Below are 22,945 nucleotides of genomic sequence, written 5' to 3'. Positions count from 1 at the left end.
ACAACACACATAGAGTTTAGAGACAACCCACACCTGCCTATTGCCACACCCTTTTCAACTATCCTGCTTATTTTCGAATGAGAAGGCTGGCCATTTTCCAACACAAATCGGGAGATGGCCGGACATCTCTCAAGTCCGGTGAAATTGGCATAATCGAAAGCCGATTTTGGCTGGCCTCAACTGCAGTCCAATCGCAGGAGCGGCTAAAGTTTAAGGGGGGGCATGTTGGAGGCATAGCGAAGGCAGGATGGGGGTGTGGTTACACCTGCCGCCCTCAGCCGATAATGGAAAAAAGAAGGCCGGCCGTGACGAGCATTGGCCGGTTTTACTTGGTCCATTTATGTTTTAGGACCAAGCCTCAAAGGTGCCCCAACTCACCAGATGTCCACCGGAGGGAATCGAGGATGACCTCCCCTTACTCCCTGAGTGGTCACCAACCCCTTCCCATCCTAAACAAAAAAACAAAACAAAACCATTTTTTGCCAGCCTCTATGCCAGCCTCAAATGTCATACCCAGCTCCATGACAAGCTATGGTAGTGGTGTACAGTTGGTGGGGAGTGGGTTTTGGGAGGGATTTGGGGGGGCTCAGCACCCAAGGTAAAGGGAGCTATGTACCTGGGAGCTATTAATGAAGTCCACTGCGTGCCTCCTAGGGTGCCCGGTTGGTGTCCTGGCATGTCAGGGGGACCAGTGCACTACCGAATGCTGGCCCCTCCCACGACCAAATGCCTTGGATTTGGCCGGGTTTGAGATGGCTGGCATTGGTTTCCATTATCCATCTCTGACATTTGGCCGGCCCCAGATGGCCCGCCATCTTGTTTCGATAATATGGTTCGGGACACCTCTTTACGGCGCCAGCTTTAGAGATTGCCGCCCATATAGATGGCCGGCGCTGTTCGATTATGCCGCTCTAAGTGACTTAGAAATTGAGTGCACCACGTTACAGAATACACTTGGCGAGTTGTACACGTAAATCTTAATTCCAATTAGTGCTGATATTGCTTGTAAATCCAATTGTTAGCGCTAATTAGCTAGTTAACCAATTAAGTTGTGTGCATTGTTATAGAATACGCTTCGATTTCTGCACGGAATGAAGGAATGATATATAGAATCCTGGGGAATGTACAATTACAGGAAGGCAACAGGTGTTTCTATTGTTCCTGTACCACTAGGACACTGTACGCATCTGGGAAAATTCTATAAATGGCTCCTAAGTTAGGTGCTAATTCTGTGCCCATGTTTTGGTGTGGGCACATGTTTAATGGATGCAAGGCACTGAAATGGGGCTGAAATGGCAGATTGGTACAGAAACACACTTGCGCACCCAGATATAAGGTAGTGCCTTAGGGCTCCTTTTACTAAGCTGCAGTAAAAGGGAGCCTGCGGTAGTTTTGGCACATGTTTTTGATGTGCACTGAGGCCCCTTTATACTGCAGCAGGTAAAAGGCTGGGGTTTTTTCTTTTAAAGGAAATGATCTTGCACTAATCACAGGGATTGATGCATGGCCATTTCTGGGGGAACCCTTACCGCCACCTATTTAGGTAATGGTAAGGACTCCTGAGCTACAAAAATACAAATTTTTTTTGTATCGCTGGAAATTGCGCACGCTGAGGGTGGGAACTACCACAGAGCTCATGCGGTAGCATGGCGGTAGTTAAGAACTGGCGCACCACATACCCTTTGTAAAAGGGCCCCTTATTGTATCTGCATGCAACTGAAAAGGGGGCGTTCCATGGGAGGGGCATGGGTGAGTCAGGGGCATTCCACAAAATTGTACACAGTATTATAGAATTGTATGGATGCTCATCCATTTGGTGTGCCAGGATTTACACCTGGTTTTATTTGGTGTAACTCTTTGTGCCCAAAGTTGGACGCAGAATTTGATGACCAACTCTATTCTATAAAGAGCGCTCATCCTGGAGCACCCTTTTCTAAATAGCGCTGGGTGCCATTTAGTGAATCTGGCCCATAATTACTAATAGCAAATTACATGGTTTGGGGACTAGGTGTCACTGTACATTCAAAATATCACTACTGACACATCGGGCCTTTCACATTGGACTGCCACTTTACCTGAACTCTTCCCTGACTTCCTATTCTCCCTTTCATTCTCTTAAACTCCTGACAAGGCAGTCTTTTGTCTTTTCCTTTCCCCTTTACATATTGGACCAGAACATGGCAAACCTATTGCTTCTCTTGTCACTATTGGGGAGATTCTATATATGGCGCCTAGAAATTTGCATGGAAATCATTTTTGCGTTAACGTATTTTATAAGATTTAGGCGCGGTATGTAGAATACACTTAAGTGATACCTAAGCTCCTAAAACCACACGCCTCCATTTACACCAACTAAAATAAGGTAGATTTACACGGACTGGGCCATATTCTATGACCAGCACATGTAAATTTGGGAACGCCCATGAAATGCCCATTTTCACACCCGTTCCATGCCCATGATCATGCCCCTTTGAACTGAACTGCTTGCTTTAGAATTAGGCACAGTTCATTACAGAATATGCTTAGCAAGTTATACACATACATTCTAATTATTGCCAATTAGTGCTCATTATTGCTTGTTAAGTGCTGTTAACAACACTGATTAGTTTGTTAAGCCAATTAAGTTATGCACGTTGTTATGGAATACATTTGGAATTTGGCACGGAGCTCTAGGTGCGCTATATAGAATCCAGGGGTATCTGTACTGAACAAAAACAGAGAGAAATCATTTGCACTGAATAAAGTACATATAAGTAAGCATCAAGTATTAATTTTTAATTAGATTTGCTATAAGTAAAGGGTGGAATAGAAATGGAATTTTAAAAAACCCTCATTTTAATTTTTATAGCTTTTTCTGACATGTCTGAACGGGGTAGGCACAATAAAGTGGTTGTGATTCATACATTTCAAGACTTTGGGTCTAACATTTAATATCCAGGTATGTCTGCCAACCTGGAAATTAACCAGGCACTGGCCAATATTCAATGCCTGGTTAACTCACCATGGGGCTCTTTCACTAAGGCTTGCCGAAAAACGGCCTGTGCTGGTGTAGGCATGTGTTTTGGTCGCATGCAGGTCCATTTTTTGGCGTGCCTGGAAAGAAGGCCTTTTTATGTGGCCGAAAATGGATGTGCGGCAAAATTAAAAACCAGTTTGCGATCATTTTCGGCCTGAGACCTTACCGCCACCCATTGAGTTAGCGGTAAGTTCTCACACACTAACCGGACGGTAATCATCAGTGCGCGTAAACTGCCGCTTACCACCGGGTAAGCGTCATACGGTAGAAAATTGAACATATTTTCTACCACATGTTTTGGACGTGCATCAAAAATGGAATTACCGCCCGGGGTATGCGGTAGCCGGGCGGTATTTCCATTTGATGCACGTCCAAAACATGCGGTAGAAAATATTTTCAAAGTTAGGGCAGCTGTTTTTCTGTCCTAACTTTATGCAGTTACTTAGCCGATTAGCGGAATGAAAATCGATGCTAACCGGCTAAGTTTCCACCCCAGCCTAACTGCACCTCAACTCCACCCCCTCAAACTAGCCAGTTAGAGGGGATATTCTGTGTCACTATCTCTACTGAATATCCCCGGATAGCCCCACACAAGCAATGTAAATGGCTGGGAGCCCCTCCTGTCCGTTGAACTTGCTTTGAATCTCGACCCCTTTATTTCTAATTTTAAAAAATCTGTATCTGATGTGTTAATCGTGTTTGGGATTTTGATGAAATAAACAAAAAAAGAAAAAAGAAACAAATAAGTTAGAGTCATTGGTGATATTATACATAGTTGATTTATTGCTAATAAATACCCCATGTAGGAACCACATTGGTCTACCCCCTACTTCTTTTTTTGTTTATTTTGTCTTGCTTTGTTGTTTGGGAGACACTTTTTTTTGGTCTAGGATTTCGATGAATAAGAAGTAACTTTCGTGAAAAGTATATCCTTTTCAGGCTCAGCACTACATTAGATAGCGTTGAGTCTGAAATGCAATTGTTCTGAGATTAATAATGCAGTCTTCACTGTTTGGAAGGAGATTGCTTACCTACCATTTGAATCAATTCTTTTGCAAGGGTTCTGCCATAACAGAAGTAGAATATCAGTAATATCCATCTTCAATTGGCAAATCTCATGAAAACTTTATTGCATTGTCAATCATTGTCCTTGCAGTTATTAATACTTAAACCTGATGCAGATGGGTTTTTTTTTAAAGCTATTATTGATAGATTTAGAAGACATGCAGATTTATGAATAATTCTATGAGGTTTTATATCAACAAAAACTTAGTTATATGTTTTGTTACTTTGAACTATGGCAGAATCGTAGCATGGAGGCTACATAGACCCGGAGGAATTGCTTTTTTAAACATAACCCAAAGAAAACATAGTATGCATCAGTTTAGTGTGATGGCTTGCAAAGGATGTATGTAGAATGTTTATTCATGATGACCTGCTGATGTACATATTTTAAAATTCCCTGTGTGATATTGAACAAATTTATCTCTTTGGAATATGAACTGCTGCTGGATAATAATAATAATCTTGACCGCATAATAAAATGTTTAGGAGCAAGACATATTTATTTGTTTGTTTGGATTTTTTTTGGAATAAACATTAAGCTGAGGAAATAGTTACTATACAATGACCGACTGCCTTCTCTGCTCAGTAATTAAGAACTGGAGAAATGTTATTTTCTTTGGCTTAGAGAAGTTTGAGGAAGAACATTATATTTTTAAAGTATTATTTTCCTTTCAAAAAACAATAACAAAGAATGTCTTTGCAAGGAAACACAGTTCAAAGCCACCAAGGAAAACATTCCCTAAACACCCAAAATGTACCCCTGGATTCTATGTATGGCACTTTGAGTTGCGCATGCAATTTTGGATGTGTGTCCAATTTGTGTGTGCAACTGAATTACTTAATAAGCCAATCAGTACTGATAATTATGCAATAACAAGCAATTATTGGCACCGATTGGCAATAGTTAGAATTTACGCACGCTATCTTTTTAGGTGTATTCTATAAAGAGATGCGCGCAATTTTTACTGCGCAGATCCAAAAAGGGAACATGGCCGTGGGAGGGGCATGGGCTGGTGAGGGGCATTCCTAAAATTAATGTGCATTCTTATAGAATTAGCGGGATCTGTACCTAACTTATGCATTGGGATTTACACCAGGTTTTCATGGGTGTAAATTGTTGTGCCTAAATATAGTCACGGTTCCCGGCATTAAGGGAGAGATTCTATATATGGCACCTAAAAAATCGGCACTGATTTTGTATTCTATAATCTATGCGCCGATTTTAGAATACGCTTAGTTGATATTTCAGTGCCTAAATCTACGCGCATCCATTTAAGCCAACAAAAACTTGGCATAATTACCTGCACATACATTTAGATGCACTTGACCATATTCTATAACTAGTCATGTAAATTTTAGAACACCCACAAACTGCCCATTTTCTTGCTCATAAGCACACCCCTTTCTGCCTGTGTGCATTAGAAGTTCGGCGCACATTGTTACAGAATACGCTTAGTGACTTGTGTGCCTAAATTCTAATCAGCGCCAATTAGTGCTCATTATTGCTTCTTAAGTGCTGTTATCAGCGCTCATTAGCTTGTTAAGCTTGTTACTTTACGCACATTGTTATAGAATCGACACGGATCTCTATGCATGCTATATAGAATCTGGGGGTAAGTACTATTCTATGAACCGCACCTAACTGTAAGCATGGTTTATATAATAGTGTGAAGTGCTATTTTTTTCAGTGCTGATTCTTTAGGTGCCATATATAGAATATAGTCTATAATCCAGAAACATATCCCACTATATTGCCTTTTTTGCTTTTTTGGGTAGAAAATCTAAGAACTAGAAGCCACAGGAAGCTGGATTAAAAGAAAGAACAGAAAGAAAAGCAGAGAGTATTTTGTCCTTACCTATTTAAACTACTCACCCTCATCCATGAAAACAATCATACATTAAGTTGAGAACCACCTTTTAGCATCCAGGAAAAAATGGAATTGAGTATGTTCAAAGAAGTGATATGTTCTGTTCTCAAACAACATACTTACAAGGAAGTTGAAATTTGTCACCTAAGGCACAGGTTCCCAAACCTGGTCTTGGAGACATCCCAGCCCGTCAGATTTTCAGGATATCCACAGTGAATATTCATGAGAGAAATTTGCAAGCAGTGAAGTCTCTCATGAATATTCATTTTGGATATCCTGAAAACCTGACAGGCTGGGGTCCAGGACCAGGTTTGGGAACTAATACCCTAGGGATATTACCTCTTGGTATAAAGTTAGGAATTTCTTTCTCCTGTCCTGAGTCCATCTTGACACATTTGGAAAGATTTGGAAATCCCCCTGGATTCTATATAACATGCCTAGCATTTGACATTAAAATCCAAGCATATTCTGTAACAGTGCGTGTAACTTATTTGGTTTCAGCTAATCAGCATTGTTAACAGCACTTAACAAGCAATAATGAGCATTAATTAGTAAAAATTAGAATTTACATACACAACTCCCTAAGTGTATTCTGTAACACACTACACATAAATTTTAATGTGCACAGGCAAAAAGGGGTGTGGTTATGGGTGGGAAAATGGGTGCTTTGTGGGGGTTCCAAAATTTACGCACGTTGTTATAGAATATGGCCCTCTGCGCCAAACTCTATTGGTATAAATGGAGACACGTAGTTTTAGACGCTAGAATATCAACTAAGTGTATTCTTTTGCTGTGCTTAAATATAGGCATGCTTATAGAATACGCTTAGGTGGAAATGTTTTTCATGTGGATTTTCTAGGCGCCATATATATAGAATCTGGCCCATTATATCCAAGAAAAAGTATTTTAGATATCATATATCTGCAGTAAAGCCTCTTTAAGAAACATGAAGGAAATAAGCAGAGAAGATCTACATAAAATCTTTATTCTTTTATTCTTTGTTCGTGGCCTTGATTTACCATAATTCAAGTACATGTCAAAGTGGTTTTCAATATCAAAATATAGTAATAGTGTTTAAAGAAATAAAAAAAGAAAGAAAGGAAAGTGTCAGTGTTCCCCCATACTTCAGGACTTGTTTAAACCTTAGCAAGAGCTGTACTGAAGAAATGTCTCCTCTTCAGATCTCTCCAGTAGAACAGACATATCAAGGCTATCAGAAGAATAATCCGGAACAGATATATCACTGCCATCAGGCTTTCTTTATGATAATGTTGGTAAATAATATATTTTCTGCAATAGGAAGTCCAGTTTCAGGATATTTCAAAACCTCCTACAAAAATATATGAAAAAGACCACTTATTTATTTATTTGTTACATTTGTATCCCACATTTTCCCACCCATTTGCAGGCTCAATGTGGCTTACATAGTACCGTAAAGGCGTTCGCCAATTCCGGTATGAACAAATACAGTAATGTTGTGGTAGAACAAGGTTCGTGTGTACAGACACATTAGGGAATCGTAGAGAGGAAGAGTTATTATATGTCCATTACGAGCTTTGGTTTTGTTGTGTTGCAGGGTACAGGCATTTAAGTTGGGTCGGTAGGGTATGCCTTTTTGAACAGGTTAGTTTTTAATGATTTCCGGAAGTTTAGGTGATCGTAAGTTGTTTTCACGGCTTTTGGTAATGCGTTCCATAGTTGTGTGCTTATGTAGGGAAAGCTGGATGCATAGGTTGGTTTGTATTTGAGTCCTTTGCAGCTTGGGTAGTGGAGATTTAGGTATGTTCGTGTTGATCCTGTTGTGTTTCTGGTTGGTAGGTCTATGAGGTCTGTCATGTATCCTGGGGCTTCACCATAGATAATTTTATGAACCAGGGTGCAGATTTTGAAAGCAATATGTTCTTTGATTGGGAGCCAGTGCAGTTTTTCTCGGAGGTGTTTGGCGCTTTCGAATCGTGTTTTTCCAAATATAAGCCTGGCTGCCATGTTTTGAGTGGTCTGAAGTTTCTTTATAATTTGTTCTTTACATCCTGCATAAATTCCGTTGCAGTAGTCTACTTAGAGGAGTCATTCTACCATTCAGTAAATTTATTATCCTTAAGTATGGGTGCTTAATATAATTCTCAAAGGGGCCCTTTTACTAAGCCACGTAGGCACCTATGCACGCCCAATTCGAGTCAATTTTGAGTTACCGCCCGGCTACCGCATGTCCCTTGCAGTATTTTCATTTTTGACACGTCTGCTACGCACGCCAAAAAATATTTTAATTTTCTGGCATGCAGGTGGTAATCGGCATTTTACATGCATAGACCATTACTGCCCGGTTACCGCGTGAGACTTTACCACTAGGTCATTGGCTGGTGATAAGGTCTCAGACAATTTTAATTTTGCTGCACGTCCATTTTTGGCAAAAATGTTAAAAAAGGCATTTTTTTACAGGTGCACTGAAAAATGATTCTGTGCATTTACAAAACATGAGTCTACACTACTGCAGGTCATTTTTCAGTGCACCTTTGTAAAAGGCCCCCAAAGATTTTAATATTTCGATATAAACCAATCTATCCTGACATACAGTTGTTTGCACCACTTTAATCTGTGAGGCTGTTGACTCCAGTTCGACTGTTTTAGAGTCTGTCTTTCCCATCTGTAACTGAAGTTCTTTAATCGTGGATGAACTTCCCATAGAAATGGTAAAAAAAAAGACAGAACAGACATTATGAAGAAATTTGAGAGCTGAGTAGATCAAGTCCAGGGTTATTTCATCTGGTCCAGTCAGCTCTTCCAACTGCTGCACCATCTTTGCAGACTCTAGGCCCCTGATGGCGAACCTATGACACGCGTAGCCATTTTCAGTGACACGCGGCCGCATGTGGCCGCATACAGAGAAGCAGCGGAGTTCCTTGCTGACACCAGGGGCGGATCGCCGATGCGCCCCCCCTCCCCCCCGGTGCAGCGCGACCTCCCCCCCCCGGCGAAATCACCCGGTGCATGTTTACCCGCTGGGGGTGTGCCGTGTGCGCTCCTATTGGCTCCCTCCCTGCTGCTCCCTCTGCCCCGGCTCCTCACTTCCGGCCGGCGGAGCAGAGAGCAGCGGAATGCCGTGGGGGACGCATCTCTGAGGGCCCTGTGATCACCATTACCAGCAACCATCATCCAATCTACTGTTCTGGGGTGTCGTGGATTTGTAATTGACCACCATTACTGAGATAGGTGAGGGGGAGGCTGGGAGAGGCGAGGGCATGTGCTATGGGTGCCGTTTCCCGCCATTAGAAATAGCGGCAGCCATCTTAATTTACATAAGGTGGTCAGTTAGGCTAGTTAACCCTTAATTGCCTGCAGGGCTAACAGGCTATCTATAATTCTATCTTCTGTCTCTGCCCCCCTGATGGAGAACTCAAAAAATAAAAAACCAAGGTTAAGTAAAGGAAGTGGTAGTAGCAGTAGCCGACCCTTTCAAGAGACATGGACCGAGATGTATGGCATTATAGAAAAAAATGGCAAATCATTTTGCGTTCTATGTACTGAAACGGTAGTAAGCAGAACGTGGAATATAAATAGACATTTTGAAACTAATCATTCCCAGCTCTTGAAAAAAAGTGAGGATGAACGGAAGGAATACATTTCCAGGCAGCTACACTTTTATAAGAGCCAATCTAAGTCCATCCTTAAATTTGTAAAAGGTTCTACAAATTTAACATCTGCAAGTTTGAGCATTGCTCACTCCATAGCTCAGCATGGAAAAGCACTCAGTGAGGGAGAATTTATTAAAGAAACTCTCCTAAGATGTGCACCAGTTCTATTTCACGATATGCAGAATAAAGATGCAATTATTAAGAGAATATCTGAGTTACCAGGAAATTTGGAGTGCCTGGATCCGATTACCAGACACTTTTAGCACCCTGAAAAATATAGCAATGGCTTTACTCACAATTTTTCCCTCTACGTACTTTTGTGAAACCTTATTCTCAGCGTTTAAATAATATCAAAACCAACAAAAGAAACAGATTGACAGATGAAGTTAGTAGCGCTTGCTTGGGCTTGAAGTGTACAAATACCAACCTTCAATTGAAGATTTAGCCAATGAAATTCAGCAACAAAAAAGTCACTAATAGGCAGATTAGTTAAAGAATTCCCCCTCCCCCTCACTTATCTTAGTTCATGGCACCCCACACAAGTTAAATAATATCAAGACCAACAAAAGAAACCGACTGACAGATGAACAAAGAAGTCACTAAGTAGGTAAGTTAAATAATTAGTTTTTGGTTTATTAAATACAGTTTTATATTACAATTATACATTTTTGTTATTTAAACTATAAATATCGCGAAATTATGGTTTTTTTTCTCGAAGTGACACACCACCCGAGTTATGCTCGGTTTTTTGGCGAATTTTGACACACCAAGCTCAAAAGGTTGCCCATCACTGCTCTAGGCTCTGCACTTCCCAGATCTAACACTCCTCCCGGGTGCCACACAAAAAGTGAAAGTAATGCCATTACAGGATTCTTTTCAAAGGAGGACAGTTGTTGCCTCTCCACAGCAGACCTGGCAATGGAATCATCCTTCCTGCCTTGCAACACAGTCACTGCTTGCTGGGGGCCAACCGGGTGATTGATACCTTGCCCACCTGTTCAGGGATCTTCCCTGATCTGACAATTGTGGATATGTCCAAAGTTAAGAGCTGTGCATAGGTGGTAATTGTGGGTCGTGGTGCAAATTGACTCTCCTGCTTGGGGGAGAGAGGTCTCCTAGGTTTTCCCTTACAGTTGAACATAATTCAGAACAGACAAGTAATTTACGAACTCAAGCAATCAGGAGCTGCAAGGGCAGTCCAGTACAAAGCAACTACAGAGACGTCATCTTGGATCTTATGTCTGGAGCATTAAAAACAAAACAAGCAATCAACAAACAAACAAAAAAGCCTAAGCCAAATGGATAATGAATTATGAAATCATTAAGAGAAAAAAAGCTTATGATTTGTGGTTCCATGTATATTTTAAAGCACAGATTTTGCTATTAACATTTTGTTGTTTAGTTAATGAAGTTTTACTTCCTTTACATCCTTTTTTTTCTGTTTTGTTTTGCCTAGGGTGGATTAAAGAATAGCAAACATGAGTGCACACTGTCTTCACAAGAATATATCCATGAATTACGATCTGGTATTACAGAAGATAAACTGCTGAACTGTCTAGAATCTCTGCGGGTGTCCTTAACCAGCAATCCTGTCAGGTAGGCACTGTTGTCTGTGCTTTATTTGGTCCTAGTAATAGTGATTTGATAAACTAAATTTACTTCCATTATGACTCATTTTCAGCCAATTCCCAGGCATCTAAAATAAGTTACAATCATAGACTAATTTTCAGCTGTCACTTATTTGCTTAAACTTAGCTCATATCTTCACTGCTTCTCCCTTGGGTCCTCTACCTGAAACCAAGGTTCTTCTTTGTTTTCTGCTCTGCTGCTGCTCTGATGTCCTGATTTCATCTGTGGTCTTTTCTGCCATTCAGCTGCTACAAGCATTCGGTGCTATCATTGCTATACCTCAAACCAGAACCTAATTTGGCTCTTCTGCCTACACTCACTTGCACCCTAGGCTGAGAGCCATGTTGAAGATCTGTGGCTGAAATGGACACTGACACAACCTTCTCAGAGCACTGCCCCATAGATACACTTTCTCAAGTAGGTAGTCTCGTATTTCTGAGGCTTAGATTAGTAGAGAGCCTCTTGAAGTTTGAGCGTAGGGGGCCATTTAGAGCATAACAGACAATTACTTTATATTATGTATGATTATAATGTACTCCCACTGAAATCAAATCAAATTAAAATAATTCTTATTGACTGCAATGTCCCCTTTTCAGGGTTCAATGCGGTGTACGGTAGTTCAAAGCACAGTGACATACATACATCAAGCTCAGAACAATATAAAATGAAATAAAAACTATCACTCACATCAGTCAATTACTAGCATTGTCAGGAAACAGCAATGTCTTAGCCTTTTTTCTAAAAAGTACATAGTTTCTCTCTAATTTAATACATTTAGGAAAAGTGTTCTGAGGTTGAACTGCCATAGATGCAAAAGTAGTATTAGCAATTCTTAAAAATTGAACATTTTAAAAATAGGGCTGTTTGTTAATCGCAATTAATGCTGCTATTAGCGTGTTAGTTTTCAGTCACAATTAAAATAATAATCGTGATTGATGATTAACCTCCTTCCCTCCCTCCCTCCCTCCCTCCCCCACTCACCCACCCACCCAGTCAGTCTGGCATCTCTCCCTCCCCTCCTGGACTGATGGCTGCTTTCCCCTCCCTTCCCAGTTTACCTTTGTATTTGCAGTAAGTCTTTGCCCTGCAGCAGCAGTGTATTGAAATGCTGCCTTGGCCTGCACCAGGCCTTTCCTTCTGGCCCATACCGCCCCCTTCTGCTGCAGCTTCCTGTTTTCAGAAGGGGGTGGGTTGGGTCAGAAGGAAAGGTCTGGTGCAGGCTGAGGCAGCATTTCAATACTCTTGCTGCTGCAGGGCGAAGACTTACTGCAAATGAAAAGGTAAATCAGGAGGGGAGGGGAGGGAGAGCTGCTGGCGGTCTGGGAGAGATGCTGGTCCAACCATAAGTGCGAGTGTGCGGGCGACAGAGGCAGGGAGAATGCAAGAGAGAAAGAGAGAGACAGAATGGTTGAAGGCATGGGGGGACATCAGAGAGAGAGAATGAATGAAGGCAGATGAAGGCACATGGGGCACGTGAGAGAGAGAGAGAGAGGGGGAGATAGAGAGAGAATGGGCGAAAGCACAGGGGGCACTTGAAAGACAGAGAAAGAGAGAATGGGTGAAGGCATGGGGGGGGGGGGGCACATGAGAGAGAGAGAGAGAAAAAGCCTAGAAGAAATGCTTAAAGACAGAGTTCCAGTCATTTCTGACCTTTTTTAAAGAGACAATACTATGATCTCTGTAGCACATTAAGGCACTTGCCTGTTGAAAAGTGGCTTTGACAGTCTTTATCAGTTGTGCTTGCATGACAACACGCTATCTACATATGTTCCATGTGCCCCAATCCACCCATTCATATATTTTTCTCACAGTCTCTCATAAGTGCACATTATCAGGACCGACCCTGTATGCAATCATTCACATTCCAGTACTTATATTCATCATTCACATACACAGATCATCAAGGGCACCAAAAGTCAAATCAAAAAAATATTTGTTGTTTAAAAAAAATTGAGAAAAATAGAGGTAATGTTTTGTTGTTCCTTGTCAGGGATTTGCTTATAAAAGTGGGTAAAGCACTTCCAAGGAGGGACTGAGAAGCCTGCCTCTGGAAAATGCTGGCTGCTCCCAGAAATAAAGCAGGAGCATGTTTGGGCAAGGCTGAAAAAGAATTTAAAAACAAAAAAGAGTAACCACTCTGAATACATGTCATACAAGTCAGCAAGTAGCAGATGCAGGAAGGAAGGCAGTTTAAACTACACTTGCAATAGGGAACCTTCTCTGCTCCAGACTGTTCTGCATGAAACACAGTCATGGGTGGCTTCAGCGGTGATTCTTATACATATCCTGGGGAACTACCAGCCAATCAGGTTTTCAGGATATTCTTAATAAATATCCAATAGAAACATCTATATGTAGTAGAGGTAGTAGGCGTGCATATCTATGTTATACATATTTATTGTAGATATCCTGAAAACCTAACTGGCTGGTGGTCCCCCAGGACAGGTTTGAGAACTACTAGGCTACAGGATGTCAACTCTTTGGAGAGCTACTTCATGCTTTGCGGAGTCGGGGCAAACATTAAAAAAAGGAGGTTATAGGTGGAGCTGTACAAAACATTTTAATGCCTAGAGTGCTAGGCATGTATATTTGTGGATACCACTGCCCGTTCCCTGATTCCTACTCATTTCTCTCTCTCTCCCCCTCTCCCCTCCATTCAGATCTTGTCCTCATTCTGTTATTTCCCTTTCTTCCCCTGCTCGTTTACAACCTGGATGGTAGGAGCAAAGCAGTACTCATTCACTTTTGTTCTATACTTGCATTTGAAAAATGTTTCCATCAAAAGTGCTTTTCCCTGTTACAGTTTATTAAAACATTTTTCTATACCACCTAATTTAAAAACAGGTTTAGGTAGTGTACAATTAAATAAAATCATAGTTGAGCATTTAGCTATAGTTTCTTATAATATCAAACAAGATGGTATCACATATTAACCTGCTTAACAGCTAAGAACATTGCGTGAAAGAATTGGGGTTTGATAAGATGCAATGTGATCACAAAAATATGTGATACCATCTTGTTTGATATTATAAGAAAGTTGATGCATGGCTCCTGATGAAGCATGTAAAGTGAAACGGGTTTGGCCACCGTCAAGCCATAGCTAAATGCTCAACTATTTTTTTTATATACAAAAGAAGATAATATTTGAGAATAAAGGAATATCTGGAATTTTAATACATTGTGTTGATTATTTAGACATTTACACTGGACTCTTCACTTGTTGATGTTCATCTTTTGAGTTAGAGTCACAGAAGCCTTCCTCTTTTTGTGGTTACATTCACACTAGGCAAGCACACAAAATAAAACCAAAAGTTTTTTTTTGGTTATCGCCCCAGAAGAGCAACATTCTACTAACATTAGGCAGTTTTATCATATGCCAAATTACAGTGGTAATTCTTCAGCAGCAGCTTAAATTTTTTAAAAGACAACTCAGAACATACAGATAACAGTAAACAATTCCAGAGAGAAGGGCCTAAGTAAAAAAAAGGCACAATGTTGACTGGATTCATAATATGCAAGTTTTAAACCTGGAATGGTAAGTTGAAAGTCATTAAATGGTAGAAGAGAACAAACTGTTGTATATAGAATAATTAAGGTAGATCAGTAAGATGGGATACCCTCGTGCAAGGCCCTAATAATGGGAGCCAGTGAAATTGCCAAAAAAGCAGATTAATATGGTCATACTTATTTGCACAGCAAAGAAAATGTGCAGCTAAATTTTGTAGGGTTTGAAGACATTTTAGAGTCATTTTGTGCAATCCTGAATACATGATATTGCAATAGTCTATATATGAGATTATAAATGCATGTATGATGCATCAAAGTATTTCCTAATGGGTTTCAACCTCTGTAAAGAGCAAAACCTTGTCTCATCTCATTAGAAACCTGAGAAAGAAATGATAACTGGGTGTCAAGAATGATACCCAGGTATCCAAAAGAGTTAACCAGTGTAATAGGTCTACCCAATAAAGTAAGAGTCTGAGCAGGTTGAAATTGATGACCAGTAGTTCAGCAAGCTATAGACTTTTCAAAATTGAGAGATAGATGATTATCATGTAACCAGGATGTAATAGTGTTTAAACCATAGTGAAGAGAATGATGGTCTGGGTTATCTGACAATGAATAATCAACCAGTAAAATGTTTGCATAATAATACGTGCTTATCCCAAGTTCTTGAATTAGAACAGCTAATGGACTTAAAAAGACATTAAAGAACTGAGGTGATAATATTGATCCTTGTGGTACTCCACAGTTAATTGGAAAGACATCAAAAGATTCAGTATGAGATGTTTTTACTATAAAAGTGTGATCATGAAGGAATGAAGAAAACCAATTGGATACCTGTACAAAAAGCCCTAGTGATTTTAACTTACAAAGAAGAATGGAATGATTCACAGTATCAAAGGCATTTGTCAAGTCCAGCAAAATGATTAAGTCATTGAGGCCTTTGTCTAAATTTGCATGGATCTCACTTAATAAAGAGGCCAGGTCTGTCTCAGTGCTGTGTCCAGTCCTGAACCCCAACGAATGGGGATGCAATGTGGAAACTGCTTCTAGATGAGTTGATAATGGAGTAAATATTACTTTTTCTAATAATTTAGAAAGAAAACACAGGTTGGATATTGGATGATAGTGTAGTTATGGCCCTGGCTATGGTAGTACTGAGAAGCATAAAGAAATGCAGAATTCACAAAAGAGAGAAGACAGATAATGGTCCTTGTTTTACAAGCCTGATTTGTGATTTACCCCTGCAAATACCATCATTTACACATGTATATTGCATTCACATGCAAATTCCACTTTTAGAAAGCCAATATTTACAGGTGTATATCTACATTATATGTAGATTTTAACAGGACTATAATCTACATATGTGTTCCCTGTTTCACAAAATGAATATACATGTATGTGGGACAGTTAACACATTGGGATTTCCATCTGCTCTCTTGCAATTAGAGGTATTTCAAAAGTGCACATTTAGCTGGCCCTTTATGGGATAGATTCAGGGATGTATCCTCCGTAATCACTCATTGTTTAATTTCCCCTCCAATATTAGAATTAAATCAAGATTGCAGCTTTGGTGTCTCATTAGCTGTATTCATATATGTAGGTATGAAAAATGGCTGACATGCACATACCTGTGCCGATATACAAGTAGGTTGGTATTTCACAACTTACGCATGCAAGTTTTAGCACTTAACATGCTTAAATTGCTGTGTTTCCTCCATTGATTTTTTTTTGCCACGTTTATATGTGTAAAATGGATGCTCCTGCCACATGTGCCTCCAAATAAAACTACTAGAACTGTACAGGTCCCAACCTGGGCATATCAATTCTGATTTCTGTGTTCTATCTAAAATGGGGCTGAATAGAACTGTTGTCCATTTACTAGATACAGTAAACACGATTTGTTCACCAAAATGCATTATTCTATATGTCTTGACCTGCATTGCCTAAAAGAACCTGCCAACATCATTACAAAATCCAAGTCATCTAACTGCATATTTTCAAGTTATGTGATTCTTGTATTTTTAAATCCTACTGCACTCTAAATTACCAGTCCATGGCAAAATGGAATAACAACGGTGATAATACACAACTTTGCTTGACAGTTACTATTTTAAACCACTCTGATATAGCATTCACTGATCTAATACAGGTGTTTGATAACTCTGATGAACTTGATAGCTTATGGAGTATTAAATCATATGGAATACCTATCTCTTTCAATGCTATTGAATGCGTTTTCAAAATCCACAAAACGTATTATTGTTGGGATTTTATGCTTAATAACATTTCTAACAATCTGCGAATTGTGAAAATTTAATCTATTCAGGATCTGTTGGGCCTGAACCCTACAAGTTCTTCTGGTAGTAAGTTGTCCACTTTAGCCTTAAGCCAGCTAAGAGTCATTTTACTGTAAAGTTTTTTCAGATAGCGATAACAGAACAGTTCTTCTCCAATTATTGCAGTCCAATAAATCCCCTATTTCAGCAGCTTTACAATTATACCTTTCTTCCAGTCATCTGATGTTTTTTTCCCCCTTCCCATGCTGTGTTACACAATTGTAGTAGCCATTCTATCATCTGATTTGATCCTTTCTTCAAGAGTTCTGCACTGATGTTATCTAAGCCTGGCTATTTTCCATTCCTAGTCCCTTAATAGCTTTGATTATCTCATCCATTGTGAATGGCCTGGTGTCTGTCTGCAGGTCTGTTGATATTTCAGCAATTGGCTGGTCTAATGCTGTTTCAGGGTTTGGGTGGTTTAGTATTTCTTTAAAATGTTCTTCCCAACATTGGACTTTTTTGTTATAATGACTTTACCGCCTTTGTCTTTAACAGGTTGTACTTTTCTTCCTTCTGTTCCTGTTAACTGATAGATTATGTGATACACCGTTTTCAAGTCTCCTTTTTGTGCTGCTTTTTCTGCTATTTGAGCATTTTCTTCAGCTCATCTTCTTTTATCTTGTCTTACACTTTTTTAACGTCTTTATCTTGCTGACTATGCTGCTGTAATATAACTTGTTTCTTTTCAGTATCTTTTTGTGATGCAGTTAATGACTGAATTTCTTTTCACTTTTTGTATATATTTCCAAGTTTCTTCACTTATCCACTCTTTCTTTCTTTCTTTCTTTCTTTCTTTCTTTCTTTCTTTCTTTCTTTCTTTCTTTCTTTCTTTCTTGTCTGACCCAGTGTATTCAGTGAAATGTCATGTAGCTCTTCTGTGAACAATTGCCACATATTTTCAACATCTGGCTCGCTGTCTATTTGGTTAACATACTTCTATAAGAACTTTTCTTAAATTTTAGCAGTATTGTTATACTGAAATTTTCAAGAAAATTTCCAGTAACACACAATTACTTTATACATCTTAAAGAAACAACAAAAAAAGTAGCTGTAGATAGGGGTTAGTAAGATAAAGATTTTCAGAGTATAGAGGTATCTAACATTGTTTTACAAGGAACCTAAAGCAGCCCAAAGCAGTGTTTACCGTAATGTATTCCTTAGCTTAAAAATGTATTACATTATTTTCACTACTTTGTTGGTTTTATTTTATTTTATTCTTCTTACAACTTGTGCTTTATTTTTTTTTTTTTACCTCTCAAAAACATATTAACGACCAAGCTTCTCCGAAAATAAAACTCACCTCAGCATTTTTAAAATAATTATAGTTGCCCAATATTTTGTCCAACCTTTAAATGCCAAACACTAGTTTTACATCATCTGTAAGGTGAAGAGCAAGTTATTTTTAATTCATTTCACTATTTTTATATGTTCTGGCATTTTTTTGCTTATTCATTATTAAAGTGATAGCTCCGTTCTTGCGGTAAAAAAATGAAAATAAGTGCAATGTGTGGTCATTGACTGTTTCAGCATTTTCACACTGATAAATAGTGTTCTCGTTTGTTTTGATTAGACACCAGTCATGGATAATCTTACGCTTACAAACAGTAAAGAAGTTATTTCATGTTAACTGCTGCAAAACCCATTTGTATTCAATGGACTTTGCGGCAGATAACAAGCTATTACATAAGGGCCAATGTGTGCAATAGCAATGCAAAATATACTATTTTGTGTCAGTATTTTCAAGGAATAACTGGAATAGGCATCTTTAGTGCTTTGTATGTTCAACCCTATAAGCTTGTGGGATTCTTCTGCGATGATATAGTTTGTGGGAACATTGCTTAGCCAGTTGCTTAAAGCAATACCTAACCTTTAAATTCACTGCAGTTTTATTAGAGATATGTTGTCTAAGCAATAGGATTATTTCCTCTGTGTATACTGAAAAATGTCACATATTTAAAATCTTTAAAAAACTACTGATACAGTGCCCCTGTATGGAAAAATCCATTTTAGAGCATTTAAAGCAAGACAGCTACATAATATATATGTCACTACAAATGTAACTCACAGGAAAGAAGTGTGTTATGTGATTTGGTTCTAAAAGCAGAAGCATATTGGAACTTTCTAAAATAACTTATACTTTAAAGCCTGCTTTCTGGTTTGATTTTCTTTTTAAGCAAGCTCAAAGTTAGTTTTTTTAGATCCTTTTCCAAAGGAAGGGAGTTACTAATTTGTGCTAGGGTAATAACATACGTGGAGGCTTATTTATGTGCCAAATAACTTAAATGTTAAATGGCAAAATAGTGTGTTATTTTACCTTAATGTATATTATTTTATCACGGCACAAATTAAATAATGAGATGCAAATCAAGCAAATGCATGTGAAACCCATCATTATTAGACAAAAAGAATAATGTGACTTGTGTTGAACTTTGCAAGCTGAGTTATTCATGGAAAAGTAATGCTAGCTTTGAGTTGCCATTATTTTTTCCATATTGGAAGTACTGAGCTTCTAACACGTGCTTCTAGGAGCTATTTTAAAGGAGCCAAAATGAATGCTGTGTGGATCCCTACACCTCTCCCAAAGAAAGATCTTCCATCATCCCAAAGACACCCATGCTGGTGTTTAGAGGTGGGGTGGGGCAGGAACAATCCTCAGTCATTCCTGCCGCTTAAGTTGCTGAGTTCAAAATGATACTAGTTGACCAGGGGTTGTACAGTTCCATTTTGACCTCAACAACTTAGAGAGAAGGAGCAACTGGAATTGCTTCTTCTACCCACAACTGGACACCTTGGATTGTGGCAGTAGGTCCAGTGGTGTGTTCTGGGGCTGGATAATCTTTGCTTCTGGTCTGGGTGCTATCTTTAGGAAGTGTTGGTTCCAGAGAGATTCTTTGGGGGTAGATATCTGCAAGTCCTGTCCTTGCCTTTCTCTTCGTCCCCTTTAAGATAGACCTTAGAAGTATCGGACCACATATTAGTGGCCCGATGCTCCAAGGAGGAAAACTAATAGCAGATCAAAGCTAGCATTATTTTTCTACAAATAATGCAGCTTATAAAATTCAATATAAGCTGTACTATTTATGTACCGCAGTAGCTACAAACCTGCAGTACTGAGAGATCCTTTTACAGAGTGGTGATAAGCCCAACATGGCCACTGGCGGTAGTCCCGTCCCGAGTGCGCACCATTTCCGAGGGAAAAAGAAAACCCCTAGAAATGGCCTGCGTGGTGATATCCCAGCTGTAATCGGGCATCGCCGTGTGCTGCCCAGTTGCCGCCGGGTTAGCTTGGGAGCCCTTATCGCCACCTCACTGGGTAGTGGTGAGGGCTCTCCAGGGCTTTTTTACTCACTGTGCTAAAAAGGGCCTTAGCATGCAGGAAAAATGGCCCCTTATGCTAGCGCAGGGCTCTTTTTCCCACAGCTTGGTAAAAGGATCCCTGAGTTACTATAGATGAATGACTTCGGCTCTAAATTTAGCTGTAGTTTAATAACTTCCCCTTAAGTTTCTCATATATCATCATGAATTATCTAACAGCAGTATGGATGGCCTAACTCATCATAAACCTGTGCTAATATTCATTGAAACTGCACTTCCAAAAGTATTGTGTATTAGAGAAAACTCAAGCAGGGGATCGTTAAAATGGAAAAAAAAAACACAAAGTGAGGGACCCAAATCTTATTCCAGAAATAAAGCAAATATTATTTTTTTAAGAGACCAAAGAATAATGGCAACAAAAAGCAGAACAAAGAAAAAAAATTGAGATGACAGTTAAAGAAAATAGTGTCTCTACTTTTAAGAGTGCTTAAAGAAAAATATTCTACACTATATAAAAAGAAAAAACAAAACCTCTAGGTCACTGCATTACCTTTACAAAGTAATTTTATGGCCCTGTCTTCAAATATATTAAAAGCTGAAGATATACATCTGGTTTAGTCTTGTGATGAGTACAGAGTAATAGTAATCTTACATAAATTTTATGTTAGTACTAAATATGTGAATATGTACTTGATGGCATTTTTATTTACTGCAGATATTAATTTAGGATAAAACAGGGTAGCTTTGATTTAAATTTAAATTTAAGTCACAATTTAAATCCCTAGTCTGGAACCAGGGTGAATTTGATTCACATAATGATTTAAATCATTAGGATGATTCTATTTAATCATCATTTTCTTGTAAAAATGCATTATTTTTATGTGTTGAAACCTAGGGGTAATTCTATTAAGTATGTAGTAACATTTATATGCTGATTACTTGTGTAAATCATTAAACTGATGCATATGTCAGCACATATGCATGTAAATGCCAGTTCTATTTAGTAGTTTCCACTATTCCAGAACCTGTGGGGTAGTTGGGTCCATCAGCCAGGTAGAGAACTGAAAACTGAGCAGAGACATCTCTCTCTCTTGGCATTGAATCCAGCTCCTCAGTATTTTCTATCTCAAGCAGGTGGATGGACACACTTTTCAGCCTCTAGTTCTGAGTACATATCCACAGTTGAGCTTTGCAGGTAGCTTGAGTCTGCAGTCAAATCTGGTACCCTACAAGTTTACTTCTTCCCTCCCTTCACCTCTCTCCTGTTTCCTGTGGAGCTCTTCTTTTTCCAGCACAATAACCGATTTAAAAAGAAAGGAAGGAAGGAAGGAAGGAAGGAAGGAACTGTACTTCAAGGCATGTTGGAGGCACAGCAGTCATCTTTTCTACATATCTTTCATGCTCTCTATATACTACTACCTCATTACCTTCATTTTTGAATTAACACTTTTGTTTCTCGTGTCTTTTTGCTTATCTACCATCCTCCTCCTTCTTTAATAGCACCCTGTCCTCACTTGGATTCCAGGGCTCTGTCCTTTCCTGGTTCTTTTCCTACCTCTCCCTCCGCACCTTTAGTGTTCACTCTGGTGGATCCTCTTCTACTTCTATCCCTCTGCCTGTCGGCGTACCTCAGGGTTCTGTTCTTGGTCCCCTCCTCTTTTCTATCTACACTTCTTCCCTTGGTTCATTAATCTCATCCCATGGCTTTTCCTACCATCTCTATGCTGATGACTCCCAAATCTACCTTTCTACCCCTGATATCTCACCTTGCATCCAAACCAAAGTTTCAGCGTGCTTGTCTGACATTGCTGTCTGGATGTCTCAACGCCACCTGAAATTAAATATGACCAAAACCGAGCTTCTCATTTTCCCCCCCAAACCCACCTCCCCGCTCCCCCCGTTTTCTATTTCTGTTGATGGCTCTCTCATTCTCCCTGTCTCCTCAGCTCGAAACCTTGGGGTCATCTTTGACTCTTCTCTCTCCTTCTCTGCTCATATCCAGCAGACCCCCAAGACCTGTCGTTTCTTTCTTTACAACATCCGTAAAATCCGCCCCTTTCTTTCCGAGCACTCTACCAAAACCCTCATCCACACCCTTGTCACCTCTCGTTTAGACTACTGCAATCTGCTTCTTGCTGGCCTCCCACTTAGTCACCTCTCCCCTCTTCAGTCGGTTCAAAACTTTGCTGCCCGTCTCATCTTCCGCCAGGGTCGCTTTACTCATACTACCCCTCTCCTCAAGACCCTTCACTGGCTCCCTATCCGTTTTCGCATCCTGTTCAAACTTCTTCTACTTCTTCTACTTCTTCTACTAACCTTCTGTCTCGCTGCACCCTACGCCTGGAATAAACTTCCTGAGCCCCTATGTCTTGCCCCATCCTTGGCCACCTTTAAATCTAGACTGAAAGCCCACCTCTTTAACATTGCTTTTGACTCGTAACCACTTGTAACCACTCGCCTCCACCTACCCTCCTCTCTTCCTTCCCGTTCACATTAATTGATTTGATTTGCTTACTTTATTTATTTTTTGTCTATTAGATTGTAAGCTCTTTGAGCAGGGACTGTCTTTCT

The 22,945-nt window shown here is 39.6% G+C and overlaps 1 protein-coding gene across 1 annotated transcript in view; it reads left to right on the top strand.

Moving 5' to 3' along the window:
• Positions 1–22,945, top strand: part of DIAPH2 (diaphanous related formin 2) — a 1,482,340-nt gene that overhangs the window by 340,341 nt on the left and 1,119,054 nt on the right. Inside the window, exon 6 of the mRNA XM_030210672.1 lies at positions 11,038–11,177. Coding sequence (XP_030066532.1) covers positions 11,038–11,177 — 140 coding nt within the window. The remainder of the gene's footprint in view (positions 1–11,037; positions 11,178–22,945) is intronic.

Source organism: Microcaecilia unicolor, chromosome 7 (genome assembly GCF_901765095.1).
Source record: "Microcaecilia unicolor chromosome 7, aMicUni1.1, whole genome shotgun sequence".
NCBI classification, from domain to species: Eukaryota; Metazoa; Chordata; class Amphibia; order Gymnophiona; family Siphonopidae; genus Microcaecilia; species Microcaecilia unicolor.
The sequence above is the reverse complement of the archived record's forward strand: the minus strand, read 5'-3'. Positions and strand labels throughout refer to the sequence as shown.